Raw genomic sequence first — 18,563 nt, 5'->3', positions numbered from 1 at the left:
ACAGTAAGGCTTCTGGAAGACAGAAAGAAGTCCCGTTGTGAACACTGAGGAAGCAGCAGCCATGGTTCACATTGCAGTATCACTCTCTTCTTTACCGTTATTGTTTCTATTATCACTTAACCACGTTAACTTCCTCAAGGTAGTTCCTGGACCTCCTTAGCTTACAGTGCAAAGAAATCTAGTAGTAAGTAGCATGATCAAGCCAACCAAAGGAGTAAGTGTGACTCGTCTGAGAGTTAGCTGTATCAATATTAATGTGTTCTAATTTGCAAAAGTGTGAAAGTAAGTGTAAATGAGGACAGTATAAAGTAAGTTTGAAGACACAGGTAAATGAATGTGTATTTTGTTTAGGAAAGATAGTGTTGAGGCCCACCTTCGAGGTGAGAGGGTTTGTCCTTTAGAGAAATGGGAGTGGATGATAGCATTCTTGATCAAAGTGGCCATGTGTAAAGTCACTGAGGTGGAAAGATGACAGCTGGTGTGAGGACCATTCTCTGAAAAGAGGATGAGGAATCTTTATGCTAAGATAAAAGGTGTGTGATGAAGCTAGAGAAAGATAGTTGTAGTTAGTTTCCAGCAGGCTTGGAAGGTTAAGGATTTTCGTATTTTTCCTAGCTGTGGGCTCCATCTCAAGAGCAGTAGAACTGAGCTTCTCCTGAAATGTACCATAGGAAATGTGAGACTGATTCAGCTTGCTTTATTTACCACCTGCAACATGTTTTGCGTGTATTCTTTGATTCTTACACTAAGCTCATATTGCAGATACTTTTGCTAGGAAAATGAATGGAGTCTCGGACATCACCGCAACTTGTGTTTACAGTAGTAACTAGAGTTAAAGGAAGGCTACATCTAGTTCATAGCTTGGGAAAGGAATCCAAAGACTTACAGAAGCAACGTTGCCTTTCTGAGTAATTAGTTCTGTCAGAACCAGGTTCAATAGATGGTTTCTGATTATGCCATAAGATGTTATTTGAAAACTTTATGTTATAATCCTAATTGAAATGAACAGTGATGGTAATTTACAACAGAACTTATGTGGCCAGGAACATATTATTTCGACAGGTACATTACTGTCAAATGAGAGAGTGTTCAAACTGAAGTTCAACATTTAGACATGCCTGGCGTTTTACCTGCCACGTGTTGCAGCTGCTCTGTAACCTGTGAATGGAAGAGGCCTTGGCATTCCCTCGAGTCATGTCTACACATATATTGTATATTAACCCATCTGGGGCAGAATTCACCGGCTTAGGATGCCAGACTTACAAACCTGGCTTTGTTTTCACTCCCATCCTCTGACTTTTAAACAGGTTCAAAAATTTGTATGATCAGCTAATATCTTATTCTAAAAGGCAAAGAAAAACACTCACTGCTGCAAATACATGTTCAGGAGTAAAAATATGTGTGCACACTAGAAACCTGTAGCCAGAGGCCTTCTCTCCTCCTCCCAATACACTCTGAAAAATGTTCCTGTAACGCATACAGGTAAAATACTGTATGGCTGGAGCAGAGAATGAGGGAGGCTGCAGGTCAGTCCAAGCCCTTTTGCCCACCTGGACTTTTGTAGCCTTTTCTTCTGTATTCCGGCAGTGATTTTCTGTAAGAGGCATTAGTACAGGCCTTAGCTCCAGCTGCCCGGAGTTTGATTTCTGGTTCCTGGTGAGAGGATGTGCTCTCACCTCCCCTATTCTCATTGTTCGGGCTAGTCATTGCAGAGCTCACATTCAAATTCAGATCTATCTGGATGCCAGCCTCCATGCCATTCCCTCTCAGGTGGGGGGGGGGCTCTGCAGAGAGCCACAGTGGCTGTGAGTTCATGATGGTAGTGGTTTCCTCATGTTCAATAGACACTGCTTCAAATCCAGTTCTCTCTGACCTCTTAGAATATCTCTGCCTTAACTTCAGCTGTGTCCCTGAGCTGTATGGGAGGCGGTGGTACAGATGTCCCATTTGTGGCTGAGCACTTTCCTGGCTCAGGTTAGATTTTACGTCAAGTATCTTGAATTTGTAGAGATTGTCTCAACACCATCAAAGTCAAAACTAAACTTTTTAAACCTTGTGTATTCGTCAGCCTTCTGTGGCTATGCTAGATCCCTCAGTTGGTCAACTGATGGTCTGTTTGAATTCACACATGTTTCAGTCCTTGATTGATTGGCCCATTGCTTTTGGCATAAGACAACATACTTGGGCAGGATGTGACAGCATGAAAATGCTCATCTAACGTCCAAGAAACAAAAGAGAGAAGAAAGCAGGCTCTCATAGTCCTCCTTTGGGGATTGTCCTCAGTGTTTCCAGTGCCTCCCACTCACCCCACCTCCTAAAATCTTCTCAACTGCTTCCAGTAATGCCAAGTGGGAACCAAGCTTCCAGCACACAGGGCTTTGGAGAATACTCAGAATTTGATCCTTTGGTTTTTTTTTTTGTTTTTTTTTTCTGTAGTACTGGAAATAATATTTTCTGTGTTTGTACTGATAAGAAAAGAGAACTACCTTAGAGTCTGTAAAAGAACCGAACTTTCCTTCTCAGTTAAATTAAGAGGGGGGGGGAACACAAACAAACCAAGTGACCGAGATACTGGCTCAGCAACCACATCAATCTTAATTGATAATGCTGGATCTTATGTACTTGGGATGGTTATGTGCAGGGCCAGAGCTTAACAAAGACAGCCAGTTAAATCAGCATGGCATGGTTATGAAGCTGTATGCACAGCCTAGTAGGCCTGGCCACAGGAGGACTAGCAAGTCTAGTAAGGAGGATGCTTGATTATTAACTGAGATTTGGTAGGATCAATATAATTAGGTTTCTTAACCTCAATTAAAAAAAATCAGTGTGCATATTTGTGCTTACGTGTATACATTGTAAGTGTATGTGAATGTGTATGCATGTTTGTATTGTGTGTGTGTTACATGCATGTGTATGTGAATATATATGTATGTTTGTATTATGTGTATGTATGTATATGTGTGTGTGTGCATTACGTGTGTGTGTGTGTGTGTGTGTGTATAGATACATGCTGTGTGTGTGTGTGTATCTTCACATCTCCGTTAACCCAAGGAAGGATAGAAGAATGTCCATTCACTAGGGTGGATGAGTCTGCTATTCTGAAATATTCAATGTGCAGTGAGTGCTTGGCTTGCTTTGTCAGTCAGAATCTTATCAGACTCATAGTGCTGAGCTTTGACAACAGGTGTCCTTTCCTGGCACACAGGCCTGTTTCCTACATAGGCATATTCATTAGCATGACAGTGTATTCACTACATGGATAAACCACACTGTTTCACTTATGTAGATTACTTAACCAGGCATTAATAAAACATTTTGCTCTTGGGATGCTCTAAATTATTTTATTTTGTGTTTATGACATTATTCACAAAAATGAATTGCTCTTATTATGTTAATTTTATTAAAACTACCTTATTCTTTCTTCATAATTTTCCCTTTGACTCTTCTTTTTAGGATGGACGTTTGAAGCCAGGAGATCAACTTGTCTGGGTAAACAAGGAATCTATGATTGGTGTATCATTTGAAGAAGCAAAAAACATAATCACCAGAGCCAAGTTGAGGTAATAATTCCCTCCATATGATAGGATGAATCATTTAACATATATATCTAAAGGTTTTTTACTTACTCTGCTAGAAACACTATCTTTGAATTTATTTGATTGCATTTGTTGCATATTCACAAAGTCATTTCTTTTCATCATAGGTCAGAATCTCCTTGGGAGATAGCATTTATCAGACCGAAGTCTTACATAGGCCATCCAGGAAATATTTGCTGTCCATCCCCATTACAAGCTTCGGAAGACTGTGGGCCACAAACCTCAGCATTTAATCCTTTTTCCTCTCCCCGTGAAACACTAGTTCCGAAGACTTCATCCACTCCCAAGACTCAGGACTCCGATTTACCTTCTTTTAAAGCAGCTCAGGTAATCTTAAACTCCATCGTAATATTCAGTCCATAAATCAATCCCTTATGTTCTTCTCTAATGTTGGTTAAGTCAATATAGAATTGTAGTTTCATTAATAATACTTATTAATAAGTTAGTATTTCCTTGAAAGACTTTTTTCCTCTTTAGATTTTATTTTATTTTGCTTATATATATATGTATATATTTATATTTATATAAAAAGAGCAATAATCTTACAGTCTGCATCACATAGCAGATTGAAAGCAATTACATTAACTTGGATATATAAATTCCCCACTTTGTAGGAATTAAATAAGTAAGGTGAACTATTTCACAGTTATGCATCAATAGCAGCAACAGCTTTTCGAGGTTCTGTAGTCCTTTGAACAAAATTGTAGAGACATCCAGCACACTCCATTTTAAAAAAAAAAACAAACAAAAACAAAAATACAAACAACAACAACAACAACAAAGCTCTTTAGATTTTTATGAAGTAAAATGCAGATTTTCAAGCCAATATATCCTTTCTTTAAAAACTCAATCAGAAAGCATCAACATACAACTAGACATCACTCCTATCTCATGGAAGATAGATTGTGTGTGTGTGTGTGTGTGTGTGTGTGTGTGTGTGTGTGTGTGTGTGTGTGTGTGTCCTTAGTTTCTTCCTTATGTTCTAATGCAAATCCTGACCATTCTATCTATAGTGAGTGTTCCCATCACCCTCGCATGTGTGTCCTGTGAAATAGTTTACCTTACTTATTTAATTCCTACAAAGTGGGGAATTTATATATTCAAGTTAATGTAATTGCTTTCAATCTGCTATGTGATGCAGACTGTAAGATTCTTTAAATTTGCGGTAGTAAAATCAAACAAGAAACAGGTAGGCTTTTGGTCAACAGGATAAGTTCCTTAAGGGCAAGGTCCCTTCAAGGTGTTATGGTGACCAGAGAGATTGTTTTCCTGTCAGCCCTTAGATGGTATCTTTTAAAAGGCAAGGGACATGGCCTTCTGTTCTGTTTTCCTTAGACACTGTAGAGCTGAAACCTTTATTACTTTCAACTCTGAAATGCTTTCTTTGAAGATGAAAATACCAAATATTAGGAGCTTCATCCTTTTTGAAATATTGCTTTGATCTCTTTAAACATTCTATTTATGTTAACATGAGCATATCTACCTTGGTCTTTGACCTACTTTAGAAAATGACACATCATCTCCCTCATTTTCTTCCACAGACGAAACCTGGATACAATAAAACAGAACATACTCCAATTACTTCTTTAGACAACAGCCCAACAAATACATCTAATTCAGGTATATTCACATTTAATTCCAATTATTTTTTCTTCAATTAGGCTTTCTTAATAATGAATTCATAATATGACTTTCAATAGACCTTAAAGAAAGATATGTTATGGTTTTTTCCCTCCAATGTATAAACAAGCAAAATGAATGTATTGTTTGCTGCTTTCTGTTAAATTTTTCTAGGAATTTATTTGAAGATACAGTTGTAATTTTAAGAAGTGTGTTATAAAAAATGTATAAAAAATGAAGCTGTAATATTTAGATTGTAATCAAGTAATGAAAGGTTTCTGTAGTCAAGATGCAATTTATTGCCCCTTTACTTGAGTACTCATGAGATATTCCATTGCACCTTTGAAAACACAGTATAGAGGGAACAGAACTGGAGAAAAACGTCTGTTCGCCTCTTGTCTGTTTGTCTTGGAAGATATTTTATGAATACAAATTAGAAAGGACAGCCATATTGGCTTTGATATTGATTTGAATTACCCTAAAATGACTTGGTGATTTATTTTTAAATAAAATAAAATTAAAATTGTCTAAGATACATATAGAAAATGATTTTTTAGTCAAACCATAAAGTTCTTATTGTCTCAAATATCAAGAAAAATAATTCCTCCCTTGAAATCATCTCCAAAAGTTAGAGAAGACAATTTAGAAACTATATGTAATATAACTAAAATGCTAACTACATAGTGCTAAATTATAATTCAAAGTGAAGCCCACGTATATTAATTTTTAATGCCATTATTTTTGCTAAGAAATACAAAATAAAGAGAACTAGTTTAGATTAAATAGCTACTAGAACATGGACAAATGGTATATTTTAGTAGAAGAGTATATGCTTAGCAGGCATGAATGCCTGTATTCAGTCCCCAGCACAAGAAAAAAAGGGAGGGAGGGAGGGAGGGAGGAAGGGAGGAAGAAAAGAGCCACCATCAGACAGACTTCACAGGAATTTATGCTCCATTCATCATATATTTCTTCTGATTGGCGGAAGTACTTTCCAATGGGTTAGTAATCTTTAGCCAGAATTATATACCTTTTAATTACTGAGATTAGTGATTCTTAGAAATACTATTAATTAGTATTCCTTTCACGTAATTAACATCCAGTCTCTTGATAGACTGTTTGTATTTTAAGTTGAGAATTCACATGGAAAGAAGAAGATAGATGAATGAAGTAGATACTCCAAGATGCAGGGTCAGTCAGAGTTGCTCCATGATGAAAGTCAGGGTCCTTTATGCCTTGATTATATTGAAAAGCATTAATTATGCAACATGTGTGTAATAAATTTTCAATTTTTAAAGTAACCAAACTAATTAGTCCCTGTAGCCATTTATTTAGTGTACATTTGCTAAATGTTACCTAGTTAACAATGAACACAGCACAGCAGGAATTCCAGAGAGATCTAGGATCTTTCTGTGAGTTACTTATTATTTCTGTAAAATAAATGATTAGGTTAACATCCTCATTACTCAAATCAGAAATCATTTAAGAATGTGTATATTTCTTCATAGATTTGCACATGCATATGGATTTATATTGTACACAAACAAAGTAAAGACATGTACAAAGTAGACTAAGGACAGGGTGATCGAGAAGCTCCAGGATACGATTAATGGAAACAGCTAGTTATGTCCATGTTGTACAGGAAAACACAGGAGCAGCAGGGAGGTCCAATCCCTTGATCCTGGTTTCTTAAAGACACCATGACCCTGAGACAGTTGCTTAAGGGGAAGTTACAGGCTAAAGGTCACACATGTCATGCACTTAGCATTGTGACTGGTACATGGTATATGCTCAGCAGTATTTTTATCATTAATCACATTGCAGAAACATAAGCTAGCGTGTAGTTCAGATGACATTCCAGAGCCAGAGCATGGTTTTACAGCAGAAGTGAGGGCTTTTTACGGGTGAGCCAATTTTATGTCCTTCCTTCAACCTCCAAAACTGGGATACAGCAAAGGACTCATCGTAATAAGCAAAAGAAAAAAAAAAAAACAAAAAAACTACCTCCTCAAAAATCAGACACCATCTAAGTCTTAGAGGAAGCAGGCCGAAGACCATCCTTATTTAAGGAGGTGCCAAGAGCAAGAGCCCAGAGCTCAGATAAGTGAGTGCAAAGGACCCTAAGAGGCAGGTCTGATGAGAGCACAGATCTTGCAATAGTAAATAAAGTGAGATTTGTACCAATGACTATTAGAAAATATGCTTGATTTTGGAATAGGAAAGTAGCTATTCAGAAATATATTTGAGTAAGTGTCATTTATAACATTAAAATATTAACACAGAATATTTTCCTAGACTACAAATAGCATTAACTCAGATACTTGTTTTTATCTCTAAGTAAATGCAGTGATGAGATTTACTAGATGGGATTTGACACAGAACAGGGAGGAGGACACCCTCAAATTTGTCTCCAGGTAACTTGCACATGTTAACTTGCACATGTTACGGTTTCTCTGGTATAAGTACATCAGCATAGAGTTCCCATATTAGATCCTTAAGTATCTCCTTCTAGACTCCTTTAGTCAGTCTGTAGTCACATTAGTTCATTTTCTCATTAGTGGACCAAATACCTGACAAAGAAATCAAGATTATTTGGGCTCACAGTTTCCGAGGGAACAGTCAGTACATTATGGTGGGAAAGGTGTGGCTAAGAAGCCATTTGACTGTGGGAGCATGTGGCAAAGCTTCCCACACGTTTTACCCTATCAGGCTGCAGAGAAGGCTGAAATTAGAAGTGAATGTAAACCATCAAAGTTGTACACAGCCCTCCAGGCTTCCCTACACAAGCTAGGTCCTACATGCTAAAACTTCCCACCTCAGTTACATCCCTAAATAATACCAATAGCTAAGAACCACGAATTCAACCTATGAGCTGAGCCCACAGGGATATTCCACATTCAAACCATTGCAGTATTTATCTTAAAAATGTAAGCAAGTTTTAATAATTAACCTCAACAAAAATAAACAGAAGATGGCTCTTCTCTCTTTCCATCTCAGAGATATTTGCAAGTATAAAATTAGTTAGAATATTTAAGACCACTATTATACATGAATATAATTTAAGATTATCTGTCCATTCTATTTATTAGTCTGAGAATTCAGAGTTGTTTATTATGGCAGTAAGTTAAACGATAGGCAAGTTTATGAGTGAACTGCAAATAAACTGAAGCTATTCCTAGGGGAAAAGAAACTGTGTTATTAGGTTAGCAGTGTCATAAGGCTTAATTCCTTTGCACTCAGTCTTTTTAAAACCCAAATGGTGCTGATGGGGAAAATGGATCTTCTAAGGCTTTGTGTAACATTATAAAAAATAATTTTACAGTGTTGATCATACTCTTACAAAGCATTTCCTTTCTTCTCATCTTAAAAAGAACAGAAATAGAGGATCCACGGAGAGGAGCAAATGGGAGGTTGAGGCTTGAGGTGGGGACAGAGAAGGAGAGAGGGGGGAAGGCAGGGAGGGAAGGAGAAAAAGAAACAGAAAGAGAGGGAAAGAGTCTTTGGCAATTGAGGTCTGTGAGGGACTTCATGATTTAAACAACTCTGAGTTGTCAACACCCATTGGTGTTGTGCACGTGTCTCTTCAAGAATTAACCTGGAAGTCAGTATGTAGAGGAAGGTAGTCTGAAGAAAACAAGCTTTTGTCAAGGCACAGTACTTGCTTGCTACAAAACTGAGGGTTGAGATAGTTTTATATTGTCTTCCTTTTCCTCTTCACACAACATCTCTTTTTCAGTTTTTGTAGTTATTTCCATGACTTGACTGATTTTTGCCTTTATAGTCCTTGTCAAATACCATTTTGAGTCTTTCTACTTTGATGAAAATTTGATGATGAAAAAAACGTGGACTCTGAGCAACACTGGTTTGTGGAGTCACTAGAGATGAAAGCCGTAGCATTGTCATGGCCTGTATGTGCAGCCTGGGCTAATTTCTTTACCTTGTCAGGCCCTCGTTTGGGGGTGAGAATAACGCCTATGCCATTGTGGTTATGATGAAGGTTAATGAACTCAAGTCTAATTCATTCACTATCTGCCTAGAGGAAAAACAGAGCTAACTTGTTATTTCTACCTTTTGCCATATCAGATTTACTGTAAGAAAACAGTAAAACTGGGTACCTTGGTATATGTGGCTGTCATGTGTGTCCCCTTCTCTCTCCTCTGCCCGTTGCTTTCATCTACTCAGTGACATTTTCACACATATAAATTTGAACTGACTCATTCAAGGCCAGTTAGACTTGGGGGGCTGAAACCACTGACAGGTTAACTTCAGTTTACCTGATGTTAGTGACCCGTAATTGCAGATCAGGCACCAACTGGGAAACAGGTCTCAAGATGCAGTTGAGAAATAGAATTTCCTTACCTCTCTTTGCTCTTCCATTCCATTTCAGCCCATGGTAATCTTTTCTGCCACACTGTAAGTTTGCTACAGAGTTTCTCTTAATACTTAAAAATAGGGATTTAATATTTTTTAACCTCATGGCCAACAATTAGATGTCATGATAACAAAAGAGTCTTTCGTGCTGTTACCAGAACTGTAAAAATTCTGTCACACTAAAAATCAACCCTTCTCGAGGTTTAATTCCATTTGGAGCTAAAAGTCAGTGACAATTTTTTATATATATTCTTAACACCTATAAGCTATATTAAAGATTTTGCATAGAATGTTGAGGATGTGTTAAAGGTTTAGAGGAAGACTCTTTATTTTCATATGTGCTTCTTATGTTCTTAAGAAAGAGAATGCAAATCATTCTGTACTTAGAGACAGATGCTCTGAGAAATTAAAAAAAATTAAAACACTGCATAAAGATGTGACATTTCAAAAAGTTTTTTCTCTTCCTCTTGTTTCTGTGTAGAACTAGTAAAATACCATGTAAGAGTGTATTTAGAACACTGACAACTTAGATAGGAAGGATTGACATAAATTGTTGAAATTTGTCTTTAAAACAGTGGCATATTAAATCATCTCTCAAGGGCTGGCCTCTGGTGGCACCTAATTTCCCATTCCTGCAAACAGGAAAACGCATATCTGCATAATTAAGCTGCATTGGAAACATACAGGGAAATGGATGAGGAGAGCATTTCCTTTAACTCTTACAGGTCCACTTTTACTGCTAGAAACTCAGTCCTTGTGTAAAATGGAAGGGGATTTTTAGCTCAGAAAGTTGCATGCCTACATTGTCCTTCTGTGCATAAATGTTAGAAGTTGCACTTAGTTTTTCTAGACTATTTCCACAGTTCCTGTAGTGGTACTTACTATCTTTTCCAGTCATGGAAATAGCATGGTCTTTCTGACTCTAATATTATTTCACTTGCTTGAACACGGAGGCTTTTACCCTACAGTTACCAGGGCTTTGTGGTGAGCATCATAATGGTTAAGAGTCTGTCTTTTAGGCTAATGTTTCCATAAAGTCCATAATGCATAATTTACTGTGCTGCATATTATATCTCTCAGCGCTCAAGTAAAGCTGATTTATATGATACATTTTAGACTTACAGGGGGAAAAATTCATAAAAACAAAAGTAAGACCTGCCAACTGTTTAACCAGAATTATTTTTGAACAGCAGGAGCCCAGAACACAGCTTGTCAAATGAAAAGTTCTATTCCAATTAGATCTCCAATTAATGTGCACCCTGTTGTCTCCTAGATATTGCTCCTACCTGGACTGATGATGATTCTGGACCACAAGGAAAGAAGATTTCCCTAAATCCTTCTGTGCGCCTGAAGGCAGAGAAACTGGAAATGGTAAATCCCTTAAAATTATATTTTCTTCACAAGGCAGCAGGAAAGAGCTGTCTCGTTCTTGGAGAGGAGAATATTGTGGAGCCATTGGTTTCTTGAAGCAGCTCATTTAATTAAATGAGTGACAGTTTGTGTTTCAATTATTTAATAACATTTAAATTTGGAAGTTCATAGTAGTTCATTAGTGTAAAATACAAATAAAACCTTTGGTTACTAAACTGCCATGCATATGAGTTCCTTTCTCTTTGGCTAGGGTGATAGCTTAGTGGGTAAAGTGCTTGCCATGTAAACATCTGAGTTCAAGCCCTCAGAACTCACATTTTAAAAAGCACAGATAGGCAGGTCTCTGGAGTCCACTGGCCAGTTAGTCATATTGGTTGGCTTTTATGGCGACTTGGCACAGCTGAAGTCATCTGGGAAGAAAGATTCTTACTTGAAAGCAAACAAAACACAAATGCCTTCTTCAGGTTGTCTTATAGACAAGTGTGTAGGGCATTTTCTTGATTAATGGTTGATGTTGGGTACTGCCAACCCTCAGCAGTTGGTCCTGGGTTATATAAGAAAGCAGGCTGAGCAAGCCATGGACAGAAAGCCAGTAAGAAGAACTGCTCCATGGCCTCTGCTTCAGTTTTTGCTTCCAGGTTCCTACCTAGAGTTCCTGCCCTGACTATGCTCCATGATAGTGTTTGACCTGAGAGTTGTAAGCTGAAATAAAGTCTGTCTTCCCAGAGCTGCTTTTAGTCATGATGTTTACCACAGAAATAGAACCCCCACTAAAATACCAGCTTAGTCTATTTCACAAGCTCCAAGCCAGTGAGCTACCCTGCCTCAAAAAAACAAGGTGGGAAGTGATTGAGGAACAACAGCCAATATTGTCCTCTGGTGTCCATGCAGAGGTGTGTGGCCATACATATGTACTCACCCACTCACAAAAAAAATAATATCTTACTAACTATAATCAAAATTCTGATGAAGTTTAGTAGCCTTCGTATATGGTAGCAGTAAGTGCAATGAAAAGTAGTCGGGTCCACATGAAATGGAAAGAGATGGTGGCAATGCGCTAAGTACTAGCAAATAATCCTAAAGCATTGAGAGCATCATGTACAAGAAACAGAAGATGATTGAAACAGAAAAATTAAAGATGAAAAGCACTTCAGAATTGATGACATTCCTGAGACGCTGAGAAGAAAACTGCACCACATCTGGATACAGTGCTGGAACTGGACACCTTGTCTTCCTGTGGCTTTCATGTTTGTGGAAGAATATGAAATTGCACAGCTAGAATAAACACATTATAATTAGAATAAACATCATAATTATTCATTCTCATCTCTCTACCTTTGCTTATTTCCAAGCAGTACCTTTCTTATCACCAGTTTAAATCTTCCTATTGTTTAAATGATGATCAAATCTATCCCTTTTCCCAGAATTTCCCAACTATGATTGCTTGGGCAAATACTGCCATATTTAACATATTTGTAGCACTAACCGTTCTGTTGTACTGCCTTACCATCTCTTTTTATGTTCTGTTTTATCAATGAAATTGAATATTTCTTCACGTGTAATATCTACCTGCTTAAGCCAACATTCTTTTGCCATATAGAAGAGGACATGTGTCTCTTCTCGCCTGTTACTATTTTCCAGGCAGAAGCACCCTAGTGAAAGAGAGTTCAACAAGAGGAAACTACGGGTTTTACTTCTCCCAGGAGCCTTCAGAAATGAAAACCCAAATAAGCCTGAAAATCTGTGTACATTTATGGTTAGCTTTAGAACAAAGAGTGGCCAGTGTTGTAGAAGGATGACTAGGCAATGGGGATATGATATCACCTAATAGTTATAAAAGGGGGAACTTCGAATGGCTGCTCCAGTTAACAGTGTACTGTTAGAACAATTGCAAAAAGCATACAGCAGATGGAAAACATACAACATGGTAAGCTGTGATAAATTTTTATGTAGAGATAACTTTTAAACATTATATAGAGTAAAACTATTTGTAAAATATGGAATGAGTATAAGCTTATACATTCGGCACCACATTCGGAAGGAAAAAATCTGGAAAACCACATAAATTGGCAATAGTGATTGACCTGGAGCACTAGTTGTCAACATCAGGAATATAATTTTCTTCTTCAGAGGACATTTGGCAGTAGCTACTGTGCTGGCTGTAGTAGTGAAGACCAAATCCAGATCCCCAACCAGGACTAAAACTTGCACCCTAAAACTCTGTGTCCTAAAATCTAAATAGGGTTTCTAACAACTTAGGAGTCAGTTTTTGCTAACAAACATGCAAAATATGTCTCATTTCCTGGTAACTAGAGGAATTCAAATTAACAGCGTATTTCTGATACTGTGACAAAACGAAGATGTGAAAACGTCAAAGTCTGTTAGGAATATAGGAAGCTAGGGTTGTTGATATATTGCTGGTGTGCGTAAATGAGTACCCACAACTGAAGAACAATAGAGCAGCAGTGAAGCTGGCCCTGCGCCTGTGGCTCAGCCCCTCCCCTCTCCGGCATTTATAAAAGAGGACAAGTATAGTGTTTTATAATAAAAAAGTCAACTATGTACATAGGTAATACTCAACAGTTGTGAAATCCTTAAGATTGAAAAAATGTAGTTATTCTTTAAGGTTACACTATGTATGTAAAATTCTAAATGCACAAATTAAAATGGACATTGCTTAGGAGACATGTACTTACACGCTAAGTAATACTAAAGAATGGGCAAGGAGAATGTAATGACCTCTGGGTACCATTCACTGTGAAGATTGATACAGGAAGCTTTCAACCCAATCTATCGCCTTATTTCTTGAAGATATGTGTAGATTTTAAACAAATATCGTTGAATATTTTAAGATAGCCAAGTGCTTAGGTGTTCTTTGTATTCTTTTCAAAAAGTATTTGTAATTTCTCAAGACGAAAGGAATACACATGCACAAAGGCTAAAAATCTTTCACGAATGTTATGTAAACAATATTGTTCTGGTTTTGATGGGGTAGATGGATGGTTCTAGACCAGCCTTTAAAACTCTTTAAGAATACGCAGTCTACTTCCCATTTCCTTCCACTATGCCCAATCAATTTTTGTGCCTATATGATAAACAAATGCTTTTAGTGGTACGGTGTCCTCTATACATTTGCATCAAATAAAACACTTTACTTACTAAAATCATTTGCACATCATTCTCACCCTAAAGACATTATTCTTTTTGAGACTAGAGACTGGACGCTATTTGTCGATATCATTACACAGTTACATGCCTGACAAATAGTACGCAACAAATAAGTATTTGGTTAAAGAACTGGTGACCATTTGAACATATTCCAAATGAGAAGGTGATCTGTCAAGGGTATTGTTTAGTTTTAATGTGATTTCTTTAGCTTTAACATGACCGACATTGTGTGTAGAATCCAATGATAGGGCACCCAGTCAGTTCTTGTGCATTAAAATTAGTTTGGGTTATATATAACTAGAGAATCCCAAATTGCGGTGGTTTCCATTGGAAACTTAATGTCTTAGTTTTGGCTGGCTTGGGGCTACACATAACACAAAAGAAAATAAAGAAAAGTTTAGGGTGTCAGGGACCTATATTCCAGCCTTTCAGACAGACTGCCATGTTGAGGTTCCTTGTGAGTCAAGGTACCTGATCACTTCTATCCTTTCTCCCTTTTCCTTAAGGCAAAGGGGAGAACTGTGTCCTCTACTTTTGAGAGGAGACCTCCTGCATGCTCTCCAGCACTTCTCCACTGGCTAGCTCATAGCCCCAGAACCTCATCAAAGGGCAAAGTGGGCTGCCAATATCTTTTACCAGGAAATTATGGTTGGTTCTGTCTAAGACTAAAGATCATAGAAAGGACAGTAGAGTACATGGGAGTTTCTATTTTTTTTTTTCAATTTTAAAGACAGAAGTTACTTTACCCAAAGGGAAGAGCCTGATAGAGAAATGGGTTTCAGGGAAAACTTTAAGAATATTTAAAGCCAAAATTAAGAATATTTGCCATTTAACACAATTCTATCAACTTCATTTCTAGTCTCAAGATAACAACCAAATGCTTGTCATGGGGTTTTTTTGTTTGTTTGTTTGTTTGAGTGTTATATATAAATTTGACTTCAGTAAAAAATTTTCTGTTATTTTTCTTCGGCAAGGTCACATAAACTAGAAAATAATTTTATTTCTGGTCCTGTAGCCATGTTTGTAAATATGGTATTAGCCGAGATATTTGCTGTGGGGATGGGGTGTGGCAGACTCAGGAAGGTGATCATTTATAGATAGTTAACCTACGGTCAACAGACTTTCCATGGGATCTAATTCAGGTCACGGTTCCCCCTGATGATTTGGTTTTCCACTGCATTGTAAAATATTGTCCTAGTAAAATGTTTTACCCTTTGGAAGTTCGAAAATTGCTTCACATAAGTCCGTTTCCTTCCAGGCTCTCAATTACCTCGGTATTCAGCCAACAAAGGAACAACACGAAGCCCTGAGACAGCAAATCCAGGCAGACTCAAAGGGGACAGTATCTTTTGGAGGTAATGTCTTAAGTGCATCATGATGTACTATCACAGACAGTTGGTGGAAGTCATTGTGACCCACTTTCATTAAGAGAACTTGTTCCTCAGAGGGAGAATGAAAACTCACAACATGCCACTGCACATTCCTTAACAGGCACTTTAAAAACAGCCATTGAAACTAACCTGGCTGGGTCAGCAAAAGAGAGACCTTTATCAGGACCCATCACATCACATTCTTTTTGCATGCTTTATTAATGGCATAATCGTTGCTTTAATAATAACACAAGGAATCAGTGCAAAATATATTTTTTAATTTCACTACTAATTACTCCTACCTCCTTTTTTTCAGCTAGGGGAATAGGAAGCTTTTGTCCACTGAGTAATTATGGCATAATGTACCAAGTTTTCCACTCTTGGCATATTGATGGTTTCTCGGTAGCTGTTATTACAAATTTATATTTGTTGCAGCTTTTATAGATCTGCATTTATACTTACAAATGTAGCAATTTCTTCTCTCTTTTTTTTTTAATAGGATAACCCCCACAATGGTTTGGAATTTTGATATCTACCACTAAGCTTTGTTCCAAAAACAGTTTCCTATTTGTCTGTTCTACTACTTGAATGTAACGATTACCTAGCATTTGTTCTATAGTGCACACAATAAATGCTACGTTGTATCATTTTAAAACATCTCTATTAAAATAAAGAAATTTCCTTTTTTATATTTGAAAGGAGGAAAAACAGATATTTGGGGTCCCATCTCTTCTTGAAAATCACCCGGCAGATAATAGTAACAGGAAACGGAAATATACATTCCACTACAACAACAATCCCCCCCCACAGCACACACTGCTGTCTCTGCACCCGTCTTCTGCCCTTATAAGTTGTGTGTGTTGGGTGTGTGTGTGTGTGTGTGTGTGTGTGTGTGTGTGTGTGTGTGTGTGTATTTGTAAGGACAGAAGATGAGTGCAGAGAGAGCAGTACCTACGTTAGTGTGCAGAGGCAGGTGAAGCACAGGCACCTGAAGATGGAAGGCTCCCAGGCAGGGCAAGCTAGTCTGGAGTAAATACAACTTTAGGCTGGTTTAGGCTGCACATTAAAATCAGATTTCTTAGAAATGCTGATACGGACATTTATCCATGCTACCTTCTCCCTTTCTTAATCACTGTAGCACCTATTATTGGCTTAAACTTCCAGGAGAAAATGTACATATTTCATTAATAAATCAAACCAGAGATGTTGTGGAACTGTACTTACTAGAAGCAAGGGAATTTGGAGTTGTCTGTGGTGAGTCATTGCTCAAAACACGTACCCAGATGCTCAGTGACGTTTGCATCCATGTTTATAACCATAGGAGGGTGTGTCTTTGAGGAATCTAAACAAAATGCCAGCAGACCACCAGACTGTTTTTCCTATAGTAAAATAATCCTTTCATTTGACAAGGCAAGTTATGCACACATAATTTCCAAGAAACTTTTTAGTGCCTCATTCATTGTTAAATGTAAACTCAAAAATCAAGGTTTTTTTGATAAGATCCATCCCAAAAGTATCAGGAAAACAGAAAGAAAAAGAAATGGTGAGAGCAGAAAGTAACTTTAGATAAACTAATACCCTTAGAAAGATGAGAATCGATAATGCAGCCATAAAGAGCAGAAATTTGTAAAGTCAGAACAGAGGCCATTTATAAGGATCCTTTGAAATTACAATGCAATAGCTACAATGAAAACTTACTTAGGATACATTGACCGGTGGACCATCACAGTGTCTGATGCTCAACTTGCCGAGTGGCCTTGGTAAATTTAAGAAAGCCTGTCTCAGCCCTGATTTGCTCATCTGTAGAATAGAGGAAGGACTTGCCTCAGAAGGAGGTAAGGGATGGTGTGAGGATGATCCCTAGACACATACAGCTGTTAAAAAAAACTGACTGTTGCTATTATGATGAAGATTCTTTCAGCCTGAAAAGCCCTGTCATAATATTGCCTCTTTTTTTTTTCCCCAAAAAGCATTGTGTGCATAATGTGAGAATTAGGCAATTAGATGTCTGTGATATGTGTTTGCTTTATGGTTTAACTGAATTATGTGACAAAGCTAACTGAAGTGATATAAAGCATGGCATTTCTATTATCTAAATTTATATTTACTTGTCACTTTTGTCAGTACTGTTTTAGGATAATTTGTGTAAGCTAACCTGAAACGCATAACTTTAGCTTTCCAGAGAAGAAAGTAGTATCTGTTAAGAAGAAAATAAGAAAATAAATGCTACGTTCTTATCATAATATGTTCACTTTAGATTTCGTCCAGGTTGCCAGGAATTTGTTTTGCTTGCAGTTGGATGAAGTAAATGTCAGTGCCCATGAGATCTCCAGCATCTTGGACTCACAGGTAGAGTATGCCCTCTGTTTTATGTTTTGATTGAACATAGGGCACATCCTTGAATGTTGTGGGTCATGTTCTCCAGTTTACACTGGATTTTAATTTCTCAAATTATATCACTTGTCTGGATGTGTAGACCTGAGCTTGGGTCTCTAGTACTCACGTGGAAGTAGGACTTGAGCACCACCAATCAGCAGTGCTCAGTAGGCAGACGGGATCTCTAGGACCTTGCTGGCCGATTGGCTGACTTGATGAATATCGGGTTCAATGAGAGACCTGATCTCAAAAACTATGGTGGAGAAGAAGGGACAAATAAATATACCTGATGTCAGCCTCTTACTCCGTGTGCATCCACATGAATGCACACACACGTGTAGACAAGTGCACACAGGTTCACAAGCATACACACAAAAATTCTCCGAACAAAACACATTCCTTGAACAAATATGTAAAACTACAGATTAATCAAAAGTATAAGGTTTTTCTGTCTTCTTTGTCCTCAGGCCCCTGTGCTATGTTCCACCCCTTAGTTGAGCAGTATTGACAGTCTGCCATGTGGAAAGGCATGCGTTATCATTAGCTAGCAACACAGAGTAGAGTGTGTACCCATCCCAGTCTGTCTGGAATCATCATAATATATGCACAGAAAAGTGCCTATGAGCGCACACCCAGTTATATGTCACAATCTGAGCCATTCCCATGAGGTATAATGTTAAGGGCATACAGT

At 37.7% G+C, this 18,563-nt stretch overlaps 1 protein-coding gene across 4 annotated transcripts in view; it reads left to right on the top strand.

Moving 5' to 3' along the window:
* Positions 1-18,563, top strand: part of Stxbp4 (syntaxin binding protein 4) — a 152,512-nt gene that overhangs the window by 27,531 nt on the left and 106,418 nt on the right. For all 4 annotated transcript variants that reach the window (XR_004770715.1, XM_035447410.1, XM_027426264.2 and 1 more), the window contains 6 exons: positions 3,454-3,560; positions 3,704-3,923; positions 5,138-5,216; positions 10,861-10,958; positions 15,385-15,481; positions 17,754-17,845. Coding sequence is in view for 3 of the 4 variants with exons in the window: in XM_035447410.1 (XP_035303301.1) it covers positions 3,454-3,560; positions 3,704-3,923; positions 5,138-5,216; positions 10,861-10,958; positions 15,385-15,481; positions 17,754-17,845 (693 nt within the window). In the remaining variant the exon portion in view is untranslated. The remainder of the gene's footprint in view (positions 1-3,453; positions 3,561-3,703; positions 3,924-5,137; positions 5,217-10,860; positions 10,959-15,384; positions 15,482-17,753; positions 17,846-18,563) is intronic.

This window comes from Cricetulus griseus, chromosome 7 (genome assembly GCF_003668045.3).
Source record: "Cricetulus griseus strain 17A/GY chromosome 7, alternate assembly CriGri-PICRH-1.0, whole genome shotgun sequence".
In the NCBI taxonomy this organism is placed as follows: domain Eukaryota; kingdom Metazoa; phylum Chordata; class Mammalia; order Rodentia; family Cricetidae; genus Cricetulus; species Cricetulus griseus.
The sequence above is the reverse complement of the archived record's forward strand: the minus strand, read 5'-3'. Positions and strand labels throughout refer to the sequence as shown.